A 20,347-nucleotide genomic window follows, 5' to 3' on the forward strand; every position below is an offset into this window, starting at 1 on the left:
CGGCAGCTGGGAGCTCGACTGTCTTAACCAGGCCGATTGGTGGGGTCCCTCAGTAAGAAAGTGTGTGGTGGGTTCACCTGTGGCCTTTTGTGCCCGCCCCTGCTGCAGGAGCACTGGTGGACCAGGGTGTCTTCGAGGAACTAGCACGAGACTATGTCCCCCAGCTGTACGACTGCATGCAGGACCTGGGCGTGATCTCTACCATCTCGCTGTCTTGGTTCCTCACGCTCTTTCTCAGCGTGATGCCCTTTGAGAGTGCAGTTGTGGTCGTGGACTGTTTCTTCTATGAAGGAATCAAGGTGATATTCCAGTTGGCCCTGGCTGTGCTGGATGCGAACGTGGACAAGCTGTTGAGTTGCAAGGACGACGGGGAGGCCATGACCGTTTTGGGAAGGTAATGGACAAAGCCTCACTTCGCTGTTGTTACTGATTTAAAGATTTTATTTATTTGAGAGAGAGAGCTCACGCAAGCAGGGGGAGGAGCAGAGGGAGAGGGACAGGCAGACTCCATACGGAGCCTCAGGGCTTGATCTCATGACCATGAGATCATGACCTGAGCCAAAATCACAAGTCAGGTGCTGAACCGACTGAGCCACTGAGGTGTCCCCTGAACCTCGCTTTGAAAACCACCTCTGGTTTCTTCTTGGAATTCGCCTTCTGTCTTTCTCCTTGGTTTCCTGAGTCTTAATGGGCGTGATGAAAATCAGAACACCCGCTTTCGTCTGTGGCTGAGGATTTATTTTCATGCAGTGCGTCTCCAGAAGAATTTCATTCTGTTCTTAAGGAAAGTCTAGTCTTTTCTAAAATGCTGAGTTTGTAGAACACGGGTAGAGAAGTGTAATGGGAGAATTCCAAACTAGCCTCTGGTGACTTCTGATTCATTTCTTTGTTCAGGTATTTAGACAGTGTGACCAACAAAGACAGCACGCTGCCTCCCATCCCTCACCTCCACTCCCTGCTCAGTGACGACGTGGAGCCCTACCCTGAGGTAGACATCTTCAGACTCATCAGAACGTCTTACGAGGTGGGTTTCGTTTCCTGCCTGAGTGTCACAGTGCTCTGAGGGTGCTGGGTGGGACTCTGCTGGATGTGTGGCACCCACTTCCATCACCAACTACGGGTATTACCTGCTTCCTTTCACCTTCGGAGAGCTGATTGCCAAAGCCAACAGCTGTCTTCCAGCTGACAGCTTTAAGCTCCAGAGATGGGAACTGAATGGGAGCCTAGGACTCCTGCTGGGTCTCGGGCCGTAGAGCAGATGGCATGACAAGCTCTGACCTGGTCCTCTGCCATGCCCATCCTGAAGCCGGACCAAGCAGCAGCTCAGATTCATCTCTGGGCATCCTGCAGAAAGGCTGTGGAGAGCAGGCATGGCGAGGTTGACCTGTGCACATCAGTTCACTTCCTGTTCTCATGCCAAGTACGTAGGTCTTCTCTGAAGAAAACCAGCCAATTCTCTTGAGTCCAAGACACATGGAATAGTCTGTACCATCCTAGAGAAGAACAAGAGTCCTCGTACTTCTCTAAAATTGCTTGGCCTCAGTGGGGGAGGAGGTCTTCTGGTTCACAATGACCCTGGATCTTTTGGTTCACAGTGACCCTGGATCTAGTCCTTATTCTCAGAACTAATGAGCTTCTAGGGGCAAAGGAGGCAGTGTTATGTGCCCAGTGGCATTTGGTGCTGTGGAGCCCCAAAGACTCAAGTGTCCATAATACATAATCGTTTCTTTATTTCCTGATCCTTGGCTCAGAAAACTTTTATAGAAATGATCAGTAAGAAAGAGTGTGACTCTTCTGCTGAGCATACTCGGCCCTCACAGGTGCTTTGGAGCTGTAGGACAATTGTCAGCATTCCTACCAAGAACAGCCTATATTAAGGGAGAAAGAGTGAGGGACAAGCTGAGGTCAGAAAAAGCCTATCTTAAAGAGAATAAAAAATGTGGTGCTTTTGAAAATATTGGTATAGATTCAGAGATCTTTTCAGAAATGTATGTCCTTTTGCTCATAAAAGGGGCAAGACTGATCATTTATTTTTTTTTAATTTTCATTGACAATACATATTAAAAACAAAACACTTTTTATATCTTTTAGAATCCTAAAAGTAATGCATGTTTATTTTTAAAAAAATGTAGAAACTGTCGAAAAATGGGGAAGAATAAACTTCATTCTATAAACTATATCATATTTTCCTTCAGGTATATTCCTGTATTTGCAAAATATACTGAAAAAAAATAAGTCTTTGCTAAAAAGTGCTGTGAAACATCCTATTTTTCACTTAAAACATACTGTGAACACTCTCTAATATATTAAATATTAAAGCCATAATTTTTAAAAATTTTAAATTCAATTAAATATAGTATTATTGGTTTCAGAGGCAGAGTTTGGTGACTCATCAGTCTTACATAATACCCCGTGCTCATTACATCACGTGCCCTCCCTGGTGTCTGTCACCCAGTTACCCCATACATTCACCCCCCTTCCCTCCAGCAACCCTCAGTTCATTTCCTGTGATTAAGAGTCTCTTATGACTTGTCTTCCTCTCTGGTTTCTTCTTGTTTCATTTTTCCCCCTCTCTTCCCCTATGATCCTCTGTCTTGTTTCTTAAATTGTGCATATCAGTGAGATCGTATGATAATTGTCTTTCTCTGACTGACTTTATTTCACTTAGCATAATACTCTCTAGTCCTATGTGCGTTGTTGCAAATGGCAAGATTTCGTTTTTTGATGGCTGAGTAGTATTCCATGGTATATATGTATGTATAAACCACATCTTCTTTACTCATTCATCTGTTGATGGACATCTGGGCTCTTTCCTTTGGTTATAAAGCCATAATTTTAGTAGATTATTAATATTCTGTTTTAATGAAGTACCAAAATTTATTTAACTGGTAACTTTTGTTGGACATTTATTTTGATTACTTCCAAATTTTCAGTATTTTATGACAAACTTATATGGTATGATTATATATATATGTTATATTTTGAACATATTTCATATTCTGTGATAAACTTGTTTGCTAATATCATATCTCAGATTATTTTCTTAAAGTCCATTCTAAGGAATAGATCTGTAGCAATAAATCAAAAAGTATGAATTATTTCTAAGCTCCTAGCATACACTGTCCAATTTCTATAAAGATTATTCCAATTTGTATTTCCACCAGTGGAGATTAAGGATGGCTACTCCGCCTTAGTCTCTCCAGAACTGGTTATTATCATAATACAATAAAGAAACATCATTGCCTCAGCACTTTTGGTAACACCATGTTGGAAATTGTGGATGATTATTTTTCCAGAAAAAGAGCCCATGTGATTAAAGGCAATGGTTATTATCATAGCAGTGGATTGTTTTTCTAAAGGCATCCCCTGGAACCTTTATTGTTAAGAGATTTCTGGACCAAAGTCATAAATCTTAGTATGTGGAAACTCAGCTTTATTCTTGACAGCAGATACGCCAACAACATGCTGAGGTCAGCAATTGAGCCAATTTTAAGGGAAAGAGAAGAGAATGGAGGCAAGACCAAGGGTTGGCTTTCACTTACATCCTCTCCGGATCCCTCATGGTGGCCCTTTGGTTGCCAAACATCCTGTCACAGGATACAGCAGCAGTTTCCTTCCTTTGCCTGGATAAATGCCTTTTATTTATACCAACACCTGTTTTACCTGGTCTTTGAATGCACAATGACTGTTTTGTTTTTTTTTTCTCTACTTCGCATCACCGCACTGCTCATAGGTCTCTCATGGCTCCCCAGTGCCTTACAGTTCATCCTAAAGAGACCACCACAAACCCTTGCTTATCTGTCTTTTTCCCTCCTAACCATTAGATTGGTGGTTCTCAGTCTCGCCTGTGCATTAAAATCACTTACATTTTTTTTCAAAGTCAAATGAATTCCCAGGTTCCTTTCCAGACCTATTAAATCCATATATTTGGCATGAGGCCTAAGAAATAAGTCTTTTTTGGAAGTTCCCCAGATGGTCCCAGGACCCGGTGAGGGTTGAGAATCCCTGCCCTACATGCAGAATGGGGCCACTCGTCGCGGAAGCTGTTGATAACCTGGTTTGAACTGAGGCACGATGCCAGTCCTCTGAGGCACGCTGTACATTTATGCCCGTGCTTCAGGATACTCAGCTAGGAGGACAGAAAAGTAGGAAAAATACTGAAAGTACTTTCAGCTTTGAGGTCTCATCAAGGACTCCCCCTGGTGGCTGGAGGTTGGTTAGGTATGGATCAGGTTTCTCCCAATGAGATAACTTTATTCATAAATGCCTCATGGAGAAATTCTTGCTCATTTTAAGTTCTCCCAAGACCCTACTGGAAGGAATTGTACAGACAGTTTGAAAGGTAGTGTTTTTCTTTGTGGGCCCCGTGTGTGAGGCTCTGCAGTCATCAGAGTTATACAGAAGTGTGACACAATGCCCCACCTTCGGGGTTGACCCATAGATCAACGTGACCCTCCTCACAGGCACAGGGGCACATGAATAACCTTACAGCAGACACACTACCACCATGGAATTTCTTCATGTTCCAAACAACCCAACCCAGTGGGTCAAATCTGAGAAAAGCAGGGAAAGGATGTGGCTAATAAAACACAAGGAGGCGTTTGTGCCGGACATGCACTTATGGAAGTCCCAAATAGTGTGTTGAGCTTATTAATGATAACCAAAAAAGTTACCTCTCACTGAAAGCCTACCTTGGGCAGGGTGCTGGGTGCTTCCCAGATAGCCCCACCAAGTAAATAGTAACCCTTTTTTTTTTCTTAAGTTGAAGATTTTTTAAATTTATTTATGTGACAGAGAGAGAGAGAGATCACAAGTAGGCAGAGAGGCAGGCAGAGAGGGGGGGAAACAGGTTCCCTGCTGAGCAGAGAGCCCGATGTGGGACTTGATCCCAGGATCCTGAGATCATGACCTGAGCCGAAGGCAGCGGCTTAACCCACTGAGCCACCCAGGCGCCCCAATAGTAACCCATTTTTAAGGTGAAAATGGAAGTTGAGAGACATTGAGTTAGTTTTTCCAGACCACACAGCTGGGAAGTGGCTCTCTAAAGCTAGAGCCCATGGGATTTGTCTGGATAGAACAGATATGGAATTGTAAGGGTACATATGGACATGAGGTCAGTTAGTCCAGGAGAGGCTGGCAAGTGGGGAGTCTTGAAACCACTGATTGATTTGCAAAGCACTGAACAGACCCTTGGAAGCTAAGGAGTTTTTCTTCAAGGACATTAGTTCTGCTCCCCGTGCAATAAATTGGACTGGGGAGACCTAAGGAATAGGCTAGCAAAGAAGGTATTATAGTTATGTCAGCAGGGGAAAACCCGGGAGATACAAGAAACACTGTTTGTCTATCCATTTGTTGAAAAAATATTTAGGATGTTAAAAGTGCTTATCTTATCTCAGGCCCTGAGCATACATTATCAATACCTGGTGTGAATATTTTTTCTTTCTTGATCTTTAATGTATAGAGGTTTTCCAGCATAGTAGAAATCCCAAGGTTAACCCGATGTATTTCTATAACCCATCACACAGTCTAACAGTTATCAACATTTTTCTGACCTCTCTCATCTAAGTCACTTTTTTTTTCCCTGGAGTGTTTTCAAGCAAACTCTAGACAGTATACTATTTTACTTGTAAACCCTTCTTTATGAATCTCTAACAGGAAAGATTTAGGGCCTTTATTGCTAATGCCTGGCTTTGACTTCCAAGTTTAATACTTTTTTTTCCTTCAAGTTTAATTCTTTTTTTTTTTTTTTTTTTTTAAAGATTTTATTTATTTATTTGTCAGACAGAGGGAGAGAGAGCGAGTGAGCACAGGCAGACAGAGAGGCAGGCAGAGGCAGAGGGAGAAGCAGGCTCCATGCCGATCAAGGAGCCCGATGCGGGACTCGATCCCAGAACCCTGGGATCATGACCTGAGCTGAAGGCAGCTGCTTAACCAACTGAGCCACCCAGGCGTCCCTAATTCTTTTTTTAAAAAAAGATTTTTATTTATTTATTTGACAGAGATCACAAGTAGGCAGAGAGGCAGGCAGAGGGAACGGGAGAAGCAGGCTCCCCGCTGAGCATGGGATCATGACCTGAGCCAAAGGCAGAGGCTTAATCAACTGAGCCACCCAGGTGCCCCCCACGTTTAATTCTTAAAAGGCTATTCATCCCTCAAAAAAAAAGAAATGTAGCTAAATTAGTTAATACCAGTTGTTAGTGGAACCTAAGCTATTACATTAGTATATTTTGTTTGATCTATAGCCACATGCCCTTTTTCTCGGGCTTTTGCTAACATTCCTAGGAGTAATAACAGCTACCATTATAATAGTTGTTTTGCCTGTGTAACTCACAGACTCCTTATCCAACCCAAAGAGGTAGGAATAATTTTCCCTCTTTTGCTGATAAGGAAGCTGAGTCTCATCAGTTTTCATGAAACTTCTGTGGAATGTGAGACTTGCATCCCTATCTGACCATGAAATTGTAGCCTTGCTATAATACCCGGCTGTCAGAAGCTGTCTCCTTTATAGAAGCCAAAGTTCATGTTAACAGACTTGTGGATTTGGGGGTTTTGTTTTGTTTTTTAGAGAGGGAGAGGGAGTGTGGGGGAGAGGAAGAGAGAGAATCTTAAGCAGGTTCCATGCCCAGTGCAGAGCCTGACGAGGGGCTCCCTCTCATGACCCTGAGATCACGACCTGAACAGAAATCAAGAGTCAGACTTAATGGACTGAGCCACCAGGCGCCCCAATGGTGTATTTTTTTTTTTTTTTAAGATTTGTTTATTTATTTGAGAGAGAGACAGTGACAGAGAGCATGAGAGGCGAGAAGGTCAGAGGGAGAAGCAGACTCCCCATGAAGCTGGGAGCCCGATGGCGGAACTTGATCCCGGGACTCTGGGGCCGTGACCTGAGCCAAAGGCAGTTGCTTAACCAACTGAGCCACCCAGGTGCCCTCCAATGGTGTATTTTTTAAAGAAGATGCTCTAGAGCAGGTGGCAAGGTCCCATAACTGCACGTGGGCAGACACCCAAGTGGGCAGCAGGTGAAGGAGTGGGGAAAAGTGGCCTTGGGGTACTAGGTGGTGAAGGCCTGCTTGGCGGTGGGGCAGTCTCTCTGCCCCTGGAGATGAGGAGCCATGGTTGCCGGAACCTCTGATTTCTCAAGAGAACTCAGAGGTCATGATTTTATTTGAATTGTCCTAATTTTCAAAATACTCTCTTTGCCAAACATGCCATGGTCTCTCTAGCCTACTGGCTGCTTCTTTATACCTTCTACAACTTTTAAAATAAATTTGGGACACCTGGGTGGCTTAGTCGGTTAAGCGTCTGCTTTCAGCTCAGGTCATGATCTCAGGGTTCTGGGATTGAGCCCTGCCATTAGGCTCCCTGCTCAGCATGGAGCCTGCTTGTCTCTCTGCTTGCCACTGTCTCTGCTTGTGTTCTCTCCTCTGTCAAACAAATAAATAAAATCTTTTAAAAATTAAATCCATTCATTCGTTCACTCTTGCTAGGTAAATATATAATGATAAAGGGCATTGTGCTTTGACTTTTCCATGCCCTATCAGAATTGATGATCACAAGACTGAGAGTCAGGTTGTATTTTTCTGCCCATTTTGCAGATGATAGAACTCAGATTAAGTAGCTTGTCCAAGGTTTCCCAGTATGTTGAGCTGAGATTCAGATCCCAGTTCTGTTTGTCTCTACTGCTCTCGTCACTTATGTTTTACCTAGCAGGCTCAAGCTAGCTGATAATTAATCAGTTCACCTGAGCTATTTTACAGTGAAGCTGACTGAAGTATTTTTTTCTACAAACTTTTTCTCGTATGACCATGGCTTTTCTAAGCCTTTCTGCTAGGCAGAGATCTCAAGGGAGTTAGTACCTCGAGGAGCACAGATTTGGTTATAAAATAAGGCCCTGCTTTCTGACAAGGCGTTATGAAGGTGTTGCATGGATATGAATACTGTCCCGAGTTGAGAGTTCTTTAAAGGTCAGAGGACTCTGGAGAGGCAACCCACTCAGCAAACACGCGACTCCCGCAGGCCAAGTGTTCACACTGACTCTGTATCCTGATTCCTTCTTATCTTCCTCTGCATCCTTCTCTTTCCTCCACCCGAACACCACCGCCCCACCCAATACACGCATGCACGGGACAGACAGATGCCACCACCCCAGAAGAAGGCAGGGGGCAGTTCGGGGGAAGTACTCCTTCAGCTGTCTGAGAATCTATCACCCATCCCTTGGTCCCAGCCTCCCACAATTTCATGCTGTTTTTTTTCTAAGCCCAGAGGCTCACCTCCCATCTGTTCCTCCTCTCACCTCCAACCCACTCTTCCAAAGCAAAGCCTCACTCACCTAGACGTTTGGAGATTGCGGACCAAAGAAAGGACCCTCCGGTGTGAATGGGGTTCAGTCCTTTGGCTAATCCCAGGAAAATAAGTACCCATAAATTAAGAAACATTGAAGAGAGGCACTTTTGAGCATAGTTTCAATGAAATACTCTTACATAAAAACAAAAGCTGTTTAGAAATGATGCTACCTTTTTGTTTCCATAGATTTCCCTGTGGTAGGCAGATTTGTTCAGATCCTTCTGTGGACTAAGTTTTGTGTTTGTTTTGTTTTTTGTTTTTTTGTGGGGTTTTTTTAGGTTGTTTTGTTTTGGTTTGGTTTTAAGTTGCAGCATTTGAATATTTCTAGCCCTCTCTGGAGGATTTAGAAAGGTGGAGCCTAGGGATGCCTGGGTGGCTCAGCGGGTTAAGCCTCTGCCTTCTGCTCAGGTCATGATCCCAGGGTCCTGGGATCGAGTCCTACATCGGGCTTCATGCTCGGCAGGGAGCCTGCTTCCCCCTCTCTCTTTGCCTGCCTCTCTGCCTACTTGTGATCTCTCTCTCTCTCTCCCTGTCTCTTTCTGACAAATAAATAAATACAATCTTTAAAAAAGAAAAAGGAAGGAAAAAGAAAGGAGGAGCCTTTGTTGGTGGAGTTGGTGGAGACTGGACCTTGTGGTTTCTTTCTCAAATCTGTCTCTGTTCTCCATCATCCCTGTCTCCCCAGCAACGCAAGGGAAAGCTTGGAGGGATGAAGGAAGTCACAGGGAGGCTGCCCAGGAGGAAGGAAGTCACAGGGAAGGTGAAGGGAGCGCTTGTCTGCTCAGGAACCGTGGTGGGTCCGTGAAATGCCAGAGCACGTGAACTGGGAACTTGAGACAAACCGGTCCCCACATCATTCCTTTATCTGAGCCACTTGCTCCTTGTCCCAAGTCTGTGCAGCAAGAATGGGAACGTGTGCATACAGGAGGGGTGAAGTGGAATGAAATGATAAATGGCCAAATGCCTAGCCATTAGCCGGTCTAGGCAAGCCTGGGGGAGTGGGGCAGCGCGGCAAAAAGAGGAAGCTCTGCTTGCATTGAAGATGTCTCTCAGCTCATGAAGACGTTAGAAATTCGGTTAGAAGGTTAGAAACAGGCTACAGAAATATTTGGATAAAAATTGAGTGGGAGAAGAGATGTACATGAGACGGATTATTTTGTTTAGTGTCTAAAGAAGAGTAGATTTTTAGAAAAAATAAAATAATGTTAGGCTCCTTCACCCTCATCTCTAAATTCTATCTGTTAGAAAAGGGTCGTTACATTAATGAATTAGTTCTTTTCACGGAACTGAAACGTGCCACATCTGGGAGAGAGTATTACACCCAGGCCCTTGTTTCGGGTAATGGGGAATGTTGGCTCCAGGATCTATCGAGCCACCTTTTGCTTGCCCGGTCTTTCGCATTTCATTCTGTCAGAGCCCCTGCAAAAGGTGGGAGAGAAAGGGGAGGAGGGGAGAGAGAGGGACCCAGTCATTTTCATTGCTCCTTTCCTTGAGACACCCTCCAGAAATAGCCAGTCAGGAACTTGGAGTCCGTGGTTTCCTTTTAGGTTGGGGCTGTTTGCTTCAGATGGAAGAGTCCTTTTATTTCCTTTGTGTTCCGTCTGCGGCCAGTCCCAGAGAGAGGGTCCTGCCTGCCAAACAGCGGGATCCATTTCTAGTTGAGGAACAACTAGATCTAGTTAATTAAATATACATATATAGGGCTCTTTGAAGGTCGGCTTGGGAGGAAATAATTCTTTCTCAAGCAGTCTGCAAAGATTATCAAGTCAGTGTTTTTTGTTTTAAGATTTTATTTATTTATTTATTTGATAGACAGAAAGAGATCACAAGTAGGCAGAAGGCAGGCAGAGAGAGGGGGGAAGCAGGCTCCCCGCTGAGCAGAGAGCCCAATGTGGGGCTCCATCTCAGGACCCTGAGATCATGACCCAAGCTGAAGGCAGAGGCCTAAACCACTGAGCCACCCAGGCGCCCATATCAAGTCAGTGTTTAACATTAGTTACTATTATTGGTACTTTATTTTTTAAATTTATTTTTTATTTTATTTTTAAAGATTTTATTTATGTATTTATCTATTATTTATAAGAGAGTGAAAGCATGAGCAGAGGGTGGGGCAGAGGGAGAGGGAGAAGCAGACTCCCTGCTGAGCAGGGAACCCAACGCGGGACTCAATCCCAGAACCCTGAGATCACAACCTGAGCTGAAGGCAGATGCTTAACCATCTGAGCCACCCAGGTGTGTCCCTATATTGGTACTTTAATACATCTATATTGGTACTTAATACATCTGTCTCTAACAGCTGTTGTACAGGACAGTTTTGGGATCTCATTTTATAGAGTAACATGCTGAGGTTCAAAGGACCCAACTGGATTGTGTAGAGTCACAACAACTAATTAGTCAAAGAACATGAATCTGAATCATATCTTGTATAGCTCCAAAAATCTATGTTCTGATCTACACAGAGACAGGGAAGAACTTACCGTCGGAGAGAATCGTAGGTGGTGGGCTTATGGACCTGGTGTCTGGGCCTCAGACTCGTGACTCAGCCCCTGTGGCACTCTGGGTCACTTATTTAACCTGTGTGAACCTTGGTTTTTCCATCTGTAAAATGGAAATGACGGTACCAACTCACAAGGTTATGATAAGGAGCCCATGACATGGCCTATGATGGTCCTGCTAGTTGTAGGTATAATAAAATTGAGTTACCTTCCGTCTCACAACTATGTTTTCTCGTTGTTAATCATAGGCGTAGTATGGCCCCGTTTGAAGTAACCCCAGCTCTCTGTCGTTAGCATCTACGTTTCAGTGAACACTTTACCAGCTCTGTAGATGGGCGAGTTGATAGTTTCTGTTAAACTTGTGACTGCTTGTCTCTGAGATGGGAGAAGGAAAGCTCTTTTTTCCTGGTATTATCATGGGGATTCAATGTATTCAGCGACTGTTTGTCCCACACTTACTCAATCAGCCCTGTCCTCCGCTCCAGGGGACACCGCGTCTGCTCTCCTTTACCGAGCAGGGGTCGGGGTGGGGAGCGCGGTATAGGTATAAGAAGTAAAAATCAAACATAAGGTCAAATGATAAGTTGAAGGAGGAGCACAGCAGAGTAAAAGGTAGACGTGCTGTTTCTCCGAAGGTTTGTTCTGGTGAAGTGACATCTAACCAGGATCCAAATGATGTGGGGAAGCAAGCCCATGGATTGCACGTGCCGGGTCGAGGGGTCAGACAGTCCCCAGGCCCCGGCTGGCAAGGGAGCCTGCATGACGCGTTTGCGGAGCAGCAGGAGCCGTTGTGCCTGGAGGAAGGAGCAAGGGGCTGGTGGCAGGTGACCGGAGAGGTAGCTGCTGAAGCAGGGAGAGCATGTGGGGCTTGTCAGCCTTGGTGAAGACTTGGAATCTGACCTGCTGTAAAGCACCTGGTGTTTTCAGCAAAATAGTGTCATCGGACACAGGTTTTAGACAGAACACTCTTACTTCTGGAAGAAATAGAAAGGTATAAGTCTTCGAGGGAGCAAGATCAATTCGGAGGCTATGGTAAGAGCAAGAGAGGCTTAGACTAGCGTGGTGACAGGAGAGGGGGTCAGGAGAGAGGGGAGTCCCCAGGGAGTAGGTGCTGATAGAAGAGGTCTAAAGACGAAATCCTGGAGCTCCCCAGGGTTTAGAGATGGGGAAGTTGTGCAGAGGAGGCAGAAGAAGTAGCCAGTGAGGAATGAGGAGAACCTGGAGGATAGGATTAAGTGGAATTAAGACAGAACCATGAACTTTGCCAGGCACTCTAAGAAGCAGCTTGTAAGTGATAGATCTTGTATTACTTGGAATGCAGACGAGGCAGTTGTAACAACCAAGTCCAAAATAGAGTTAAACAGTGTAGAAAATTGTTTGTCTCTCACTTTCAGTCCACGTAGGTGGCTCAGGGCTGGTGTGCAGCTCAGTGGTATCAGACATTAAGAAATGTCTTATCCCCACAGGAAGGAGATGGGGTGGGTGTGCTCCGCTCCTTTCATGGGCCCTTGTCCATGAAGTTTCTACTCATATCCTATTAGCCAGGATCTAGTCACCTGGCCACAAGCCACAGGGGAAGCTGCGACATAGTCTCTCTCTGAACATCTGGATAGTCACCGAAATTTTGAACTATATACATGAAGGGAGAACAGACTGGGGAGACAACTGCCAGTCTGTGTGACAACCAGTAGGTCTGTCTCACAATTGCCATGGCTAGATAACGCCAGCCCTCATTTCATAATTTCAAAAATGCAGCGCTCTCTCTACCGATGTATCCTTAAACTCAACGGTAATTTCTCAACTCCCTGATTATCACTCACTTTTCAGATTGATCCATCATGTTCTGCCCTAAAATGTTACACCATAACTTCAAAGCCACTCTTTCACTTAGAAATAATTATAGATTCAAGGGAGGTAACAAAGAATTGTACAAAGAAGTCATGGGCACTTTTCCCCCAGCCCCCACCTCCCCCCGCCCCAGTGCTAACAACCCAAACAACCTTATTCAGATCTCACGAGTTACATATGCATCTGTGTGTGTGTGTGTGTGTGTGTGTGTGTGTGTAGCTCTGTGCAGTTTTGTCATGTGCATAGCCTTACTTAACAACCACAATGATCAGGATACTCAAGTCTACTCAAGTGGACCATCACCACAAGACTCTCATATTACCCTTTATAGCAGCATCCACCCTTCCCTCACCCTATTGCTAATCCTGGCACACATTAATCTCTTCTGTCTCTCTGTAATAATGTTATTTCATGATTATTACGTAAACAAAATACATGATATGCAGTCTTTTGAGATGTCTTTTTTCTTCATTGTAATTTCTGTGAGGGTCATCCTAGTTATTTTGTATAAAATACCTGTGTTTTGTTTTGTTTTTTTTTTTTTTTTATCCTATTTCTTGGGTAGCATTCTGTGGTATGGATGACCATAGGCACGTGTTAAACCCCCTGTTTAACGTAGCCCTATAACTGTTACCCAGATCATTCCGAGCATCCTGGAAACGCCCTTTGTGTCCTCTTCCTGTCACCGTCCGTTCATCCAAAGTCAGTAATTCTCCTGACTTTTAATACCGTAGGCTAATTGTGTTTGTGTTTGAACATCCTTCACAAATGTATAATTCCACTTAGGTTGAATGAGCTCTTTGGGTTCTGGTTTATTTTGCTTAACATTATGATTGTGAGGTTTATCCGAATGGCTCATTTTCATTGCTGTGTAGTAATCTATTGTGTGATAATGCCACAGTTTATTTATCTGCTCTGCTGTTAACAAGCATTTTCGTACTCACTTGCTTTTGGCTAACAGTGGCATTGTGAATATTCCGGCATATGTCTTTGGTAAAAACATACATACTTTTGCGGGGAGGTACTTAGGAATTGGTGTGTCGTAGGTATATCTGTCTACTCAGATTTAGTAGATACTGCAGACAGATTTCCCAAATGGCTATACCAACTGATACTCTGAGTGGCAACATATGAGGGCTTTGGTTGTACCATAACCTTGTCAACACTTGATATTATCTTTCAACTTTTTCTTTATCCTTCCAGTGTGTTGTACCATGGCAGCCATTGTTTCCATGGGTCACGCTTCATGCTTTAAGCAGAACTTCTTTGTTTTTCTTTTGCACCACTAGCAGATAGAAAACTTTGTATATTCTTTCTCAGTCTTCAGATTAAAAGGCTCATTTGGCTTTTGAAGTTTCATTCAACAAACATTCAGGTCATAGGAGGCATTTTGGGGTTTGGAAAGGTAGCTAGCCCACAGTGTCTGCCGTCCAGAGGTAATGTGGGTTTCTGAATGAGGATAAATGCTACCGAGTTGGAGAACAGGAATAGGGAGCCTCACACAAACATTTCTTCTGACCGCCCAGGCTAATAGCAAGCCTCAGATACTTCCTTTGTTCTTCTCAAGAAAATTCTTTCTTTGGAGCATTTTTTTCTTACACACAAATGGCCCTTGTAGGCTTATTTAACCTTTTCTTCCCTATTAAGTGCTGTCGATTTGAGCAAGACCCATTTGACTTTGACATGTATTTATTTCAGTTAAGAAGCATGAGAATTTCCTGTTATTTACTTTGGTTGCTAAATTGTTTTTTAAATAAATTGTTTTTAAAATAAATGAAGGTATGGTCTAGGATGCCTGTCCTTTCACAAGAAATATCTTCTTTGTATCTGGATTGTGTCTCCATAAATCTTCCAGATATGATACTATGTACTTTGGCAGATTTTTCAGAAACACCACTATTGCTCCTTTCCAGAAATTTGGAACCATCCGGGCAGATTTGATTGAGCAGATGAGATTCAAACAGAGACTGAAGGTGATCCAGACGCTGGAGGATACTACGAAACGGAATGTGGTAAGTCCTTTGAAAAACAGCAGGTGCCCTTCTCGGTCCATAAATTCCTGCTGGACAGACTGAGATGGTTTAAAAGAAGAAAATCAGAACTTTTCCAATATAATATCTTTGAAATTGTGTGATTCATTGTGTCTACCTTCTTATAGGTCCGAACAATTGTGACGGAAACTTCCTTTACCATTGATGAGCTGGAAGAACTCTATGCTCTTTTCAAGGTGAGTTTCAAAGCAAATCCATGTACAGCCAGGGGAATAAAAGAGTTCTCTTTAATGATTCAGTTAGTTCTAGGCTTTTCTGTTAAATTGATAAGGGGCAGCATGAAGATCAAGATGCATAAATATGTAGAGCCGAGAGTATAAAAGCGAAATGCTTATGATGAAGCATTCTCATTCGTATGAGAAGTAAACATATTCTTATCAGTCATTTAAGCCAATGTGGTAGCTCTGTTCCACTCCATGTAATATTTTAGCTGTTTCCTTGGACTTGACCAAAAAGGGTATTACTTTATAATACTCATGGGAATGATGGCAATTGAGTTTAAATGCTGCCTGAAATTATTGTAAATGGTGATTTTTTAAATTTTAAGCTGTATTAAAGTGCCTTTAGAGCTTTCCTATCTTAAGCTATGTTAAAGCACACTGAAAAAGAACTATGTAGCTAGAGTCAGAGTAAGGCTGTACAACTGTCTAAGGAAAAGCTGGTTGATTAAATTTCTGTGGTTTTCATTCCATAATTCAATCCATACCAATCTTAGTCCTGAAGGACAAAAACATTTTATTAGTAAATAATACAAAGTAGATTTTTTTTTTTCTTCTAGAAAAAAATACTTTTATCCTAACTATCATTATCAACCTCATAGGCAAAAATGTGGCAGTGAGCAGGAGAAAACTTTTAAAAAGATGTCTTTTATGCTGATGCCATATTTATCCTGATTTCTAATTGGGCAGCTTCTTTTTTATAGTGCCTTTTACTGCCAGAGCTAAACTTGACTGTTAGGAAAACTGCAAAGATAGCAGGAAGCATAAAACAACAAAGATCTGGGTTGAATACTAATAGCTCTTAGAATCGGAGGGTGTGATAGCTGAGAACGTTTTTGCTAATATTCCTGCTTGCTTGTTAGCTACTGAAGAGCACCTCTCCTTTATTTTATATTTTCATCATTTTTTAAAATATTTTATTTATTTGTCAGAGAGGGGGGGGGAGCGCAAGCAGGGGCAGGTGCAGAGGGAGAAGCAGGCTCCCCACTGAGCAGGAAGCCTGATGCGGGGCTCAATCCCAGGACCCCAGGATCATGACCTGAGCTGAAGGCAGACGCTTACTGACTGAGCCACCCAGGCGCCCCACCACTATTTTATTTCTTCTTGTTTCACTGGTGCCTGCTGTAGTGTCTCTGCCTGGCAGGTGCTCTGAACATGTGTGTTGAATAGATAAATGAGTGATCAGTTACTCATCTAGCATAATCTCTGCTTGTTTTTGATGCGGGTGCAAAGAGATGGAGGTCTCACAGCTGGTTAGTGATGCCCGTCATGTAGCCCGCACTGTGACCAGCAGCGTGGACCCCACCCCCTCCCCCACCAGCCTCCATTTGGCACTTGGTGATGAAGTCTTTCTAGTGTGCCAGCCCACTCATATTTTATCCATACACTGTAACTAACTGCTCAGTATAAGGAGGTTATACCTAAGAAAGGGTCCCTCTTGGTTTCACAAAGGAAATATGCAGTGAGCCAATCTGGATCAAAACAAAAAGATACAAGGATCCAGTTAAGATCAGATTTTAAAGGAATGCTGAGGACCAGAAGAAATGTGCTTGGCGGGGTGGTAGGGGATAGAGCTGGGCTTTGGGGTGAGTGAACAGAAGTGGGAGTAGCAGCTGGAGGCAGCAAGACCATGAACAGGTGACAAGAAGGACAGTGACATTAGAAAGAGGAGGCTGCCCTTGGGGGACGCCCGGGAAAGGAGGATGAGGCCGGTTGTGTGCAAGTCCCAGATGTGGAGTTTGCTGAAGCCATGACTTCCTACCTGGGCACTCCTGCACCGTCTGGTCTGCGCATTGTCAGGTATCAGCTGTGTCCTGTGGACCCTGAAGATATGCCTGAAGAAAACACACTGTCCTGAGACTCCAAAACCCTGCCCTAAGCCTGTGTTCACAAACAGGGGTTCCCCAAATCTGCCCAGTTCCCCAAGAAAGAATCCAAGACTCGGGGTCGGGGCTGGGAAGGAGCCTAGATACTGTGGAACCCAGTAAAAACTTCAGTTATGGAGTCTCTTGTGAGTCTTCAAAACACCTTAAATCAATAGAACAAACATTGAGGCATCGGTATTCATCAGACCCTCTGCCAGTCTCTTTAGTCCTTCAAACAGTCCGGGGTTTAGTAGGGGGTTTTCTGTAGATAGAAAGGAAAGATGCAGTCCTTTCTCGAGGAGCTCAGAAACTTGGCAAGCCACTAAGCCTACACCTGCAACTAATGTAACATTGTGTGTCAACTATACTAAAATTTTTACAAATAATAATAAAAAACTAAAAGTTAAACTTGGAGGAAAAGGTGCAAAGGCTGCCACCTGAAGGCGTTTGATGGAAAATGTAGTTCAAGGCCCCTTTGCCCTAGTTTATCTTGAACTCTCTAAATACGTCCTTTGGTCCTTATTGGACGTCCATGTCCCTGGTCTCCACGTGACAGAGTATGGAGGCAGTCACGGAACAGGCTCGTATTCTCCTGCTGGTTGGGAGCAACGTGAAAGTGCCTGGACCCACATTCAAGCCTGGTTGTAGAGTAACTTGAATGCTTTAGTTAGAAGGAAATGCTCTGGGCAACCTTTATCCATAGCTCAGGTAAAGAGGACCCCTGGGGAGAGGGGGATCACCAACCCCGCCCCCCCCCCAACTGAGGGCTTTAGGGAATCCCCTTCCAGCTCAATCCTTGCAGTCTCTCTGATCTCAGCTTGGCCTCCCTCTGACGGCTGGCCCTCTGACCTCACCACCAGGAATGCAGTCCCCAAGCCCTGGTGAACTCTGACCGCTTCCTTCATTCTCCAGAGGCTGCCTTGAGGAAACCTTGTGGAAACCTGGCTTTGGCTCTGCTTCCCACCTCTCCTCCTTCCTCTCTCTTGTAGTTCATTAGCTGTGATTCCCAGTCAACAATTGTGAAGAGACATTTGGGCTTTGCTGCTTTCGAAGTGAGAGCAAAATCGAAGTACCACACATGACAACTGACTCCCCCCTTACACAACTCCCAGGCAAGGGGGAAAGATCAGATTTGAAAGTGCTTTTTTTTCTATTGCAATATTTATACGTGACTGTTGTGAAATACTCAGATAGTACAATAGGGAATAAGGTAAAAATAAAGTCCTCCTTCATGCCCCTCCCATCTCTCCCATCCACCATCCAGAGCTAACTGGAAATGTCAAGGGAGGGGTATCCTTCTGGGCTTTTCTGTTACGAATTTTATCTTTGTGGTCTTCCTAGAATGGGTACATGTATCTACCAGACTTAATATGACTTCATGAATAAGAGGCTGCCTTGTTTCCAAGGACAGAAACAGGAAGCTCTTTTTTTTTTTTCCCCCAGAGGTCTATTCTCCTTACCCTGATGGTTCCTACTCATAATTTTTCTAGAGCTCTTTTCAGATGTGCACAATAAGAAGACAACATATTTGTAGCTTGAGTACTGTGACTATGCTATTTACGTCACTTCGGTGACCAAGACTCAGGGGGTGCATGGGACAGTGACCTAGGAATTCAGAAACCCCTGATATCATCATGCTTCTGCTCTGAGGAACGAGTTGACCTTCTGAGGGCCACTCAGCCTCTGGGCTTCCTCATCCTCACCTAGAAAACATGGTGGTCTGGACCTTCCATGCCAGATGTAAGCTGCAGAGGGGGTCCACGTGGAGTTAGTGGAGTGGTCCGGTGGAGATCTGTGTAGAGCAAGGAGAAGAGAAGGAGCCCTGACACCAGAGCACCGCGCCCTAGGAGATGCATACAGGTTGACGAGTTGACCGAAAGCCCTTTTCCAAACGTCAGGCAGGGCCTTTTCTTCCTGTTACTTGCTATGAGTTTGCAACCCCAGCAATCCTCCTGTTCTTTCCTTTTCCAGGCGGAGCATCTCACCAGCTGCTACTGGGGTGGGAGCAGCAATGCACTGGACCGGCATGACCCCAGCCTGCCTTACCTTGAACAGTATCGCATTGACTTTGAGCAGTTCAAGGGGATGTTTGCTCTCCTCTTTCCCTGGGCCTGTGGAACTCACTCGGAAGTGCTGGCCTCCCGCCTGTTCCAGTTACTAGATGAAAATGGAGACTCTCTGATAAACTTCCGAGAGTTTGTCTCTGGGCTAAGTAAGCAGTGACGTTTTTGCATGACTTTGGAGGGGACCGATGGGGCAGGAACACCTGCCCCACTGCTGGTGGCTCTTGGAGCTGCCCTTAGGGCCCCAGCCCCACATTGCCTCCAAAGATTGGGTTTCTAGGACCGAAGAACACATTTTAAGGTTTGCAAACTGCCAGTGATGCTTTCTGTTGTTTTTTGGTTTTTTTAATTATTTATTTGATAGAGATCGCGCAGGCAGTGGGAACAGCAGGCAGAGGGAGAGGGAGAAGCAGGCTCCCTACCGAGTAAGGAGCCTGATGGGATCCAGGGACCCTGGGATCATGACCTGAACCGAAGGCAGCTCCTTAACCGATGGAGACACCCAGGCGCCCCTGCCTCTTCATTTATTTATTTATTTTAGATTTTATTTATTAGAGCGTGCACACATGCACCCATGCACACACGGGTTGGGGGAGGGGCAGAAGGAAGGGGAGAAGAGACTCCTTGCTGAGCAGGGAACCCGACACGGGGTTCGCTCTGAGGAGCCTGGGATCCGGACCTGAGTCGAAGGCAGACGCTTACCTGACGGAGCCACCCAGCCAGACCTGCTGCTGACATTTCTTTTTAGTGAATGGAGGTGCTCTATGATGAACGCATTGCCTTCTCCATGAGTTAGTTCTCAGCTCTAGTTAAAATACATTATCAGTGAATTTGCAAGACCATAAAATGCCCAGTTAAACACTGAAACCACAGGCCATGATAACTTTACAAGAGAAAAAGAAATATTTGGGTGGATTGTTTTTCTTTGACAAAACCTCTATTTACATCATATTTCCTAAAATTTTATAAAAACATTTCATAGTGTTTTTAATAAAGGGTTGAAGAAACCACAGCAGCACTGCAGTCTAAATGGAGGTCCTTTCTCTCCATTTTACCCGGAGGAAGGACGGTCCATCACGAGCGAGACCCCCCCATCTCACAAGCAGTGCGTGGTTTCTGCGTCGGCCTCCCTGACCATGATTCTGCGTTAGCAGGACTGCCCTGTGTTCTTTTGAACTCTCGCTCTGTTTGTAACTGAGCAGAAGATCTATAGCGTAGTAGAGCCTGGCCTGCCAGATAGGAGGTTGTGGTTGTAGTGTGCATTATGGAAGGCTGCCGGAAGGAGAGAAGGGAAAAAAGTTGATTCTAGGCATGCCACTCTGTGTCCTTGGCCATGTACTTTAAAACGATATGCCCTAGGAAAGATGAAGGGGTTAGTCATAGAGCCAACGATGATGCGAAAAAGTGCTCTAACTCTTTAAGAATAATGACTAGAGGGCTTAGAGGCCAGAGGAAGCTGATGGT

The 20,347-nt window shown here is 44.4% G+C and overlaps 1 protein-coding gene across 1 annotated transcript in view; it reads left to right on the forward strand.

Moving 5' to 3' along the window:
* Positions 1 to 20,347, forward strand: part of TBC1D9 (TBC1 domain family member 9) — a 121,533-nt gene that overhangs the window by 88,892 nt on the left and 12,294 nt on the right. Inside the window, exons 12-16 of the mRNA XM_059168266.1 lie at positions 109 to 394; positions 895 to 1,024; positions 14,600 to 14,698; positions 14,845 to 14,913; positions 18,792 to 19,032. Of these exons, the coding sequence (XP_059024249.1) occupies positions 109 to 394; positions 895 to 1,024; positions 14,600 to 14,698; positions 14,845 to 14,913; positions 18,792 to 19,032 (825 nt within the window). The remainder of the gene's footprint in view (positions 1 to 108; positions 395 to 894; positions 1,025 to 14,599; positions 14,699 to 14,844; positions 14,914 to 18,791; positions 19,033 to 20,347) is intronic.

Source organism: Mustela lutreola, chromosome 1 (assembly GCF_030435805.1).
Source record: "Mustela lutreola isolate mMusLut2 chromosome 1, mMusLut2.pri, whole genome shotgun sequence".
NCBI lineage: Eukaryota > Metazoa > Chordata > Mammalia > Carnivora > Mustelidae > Mustela > Mustela lutreola.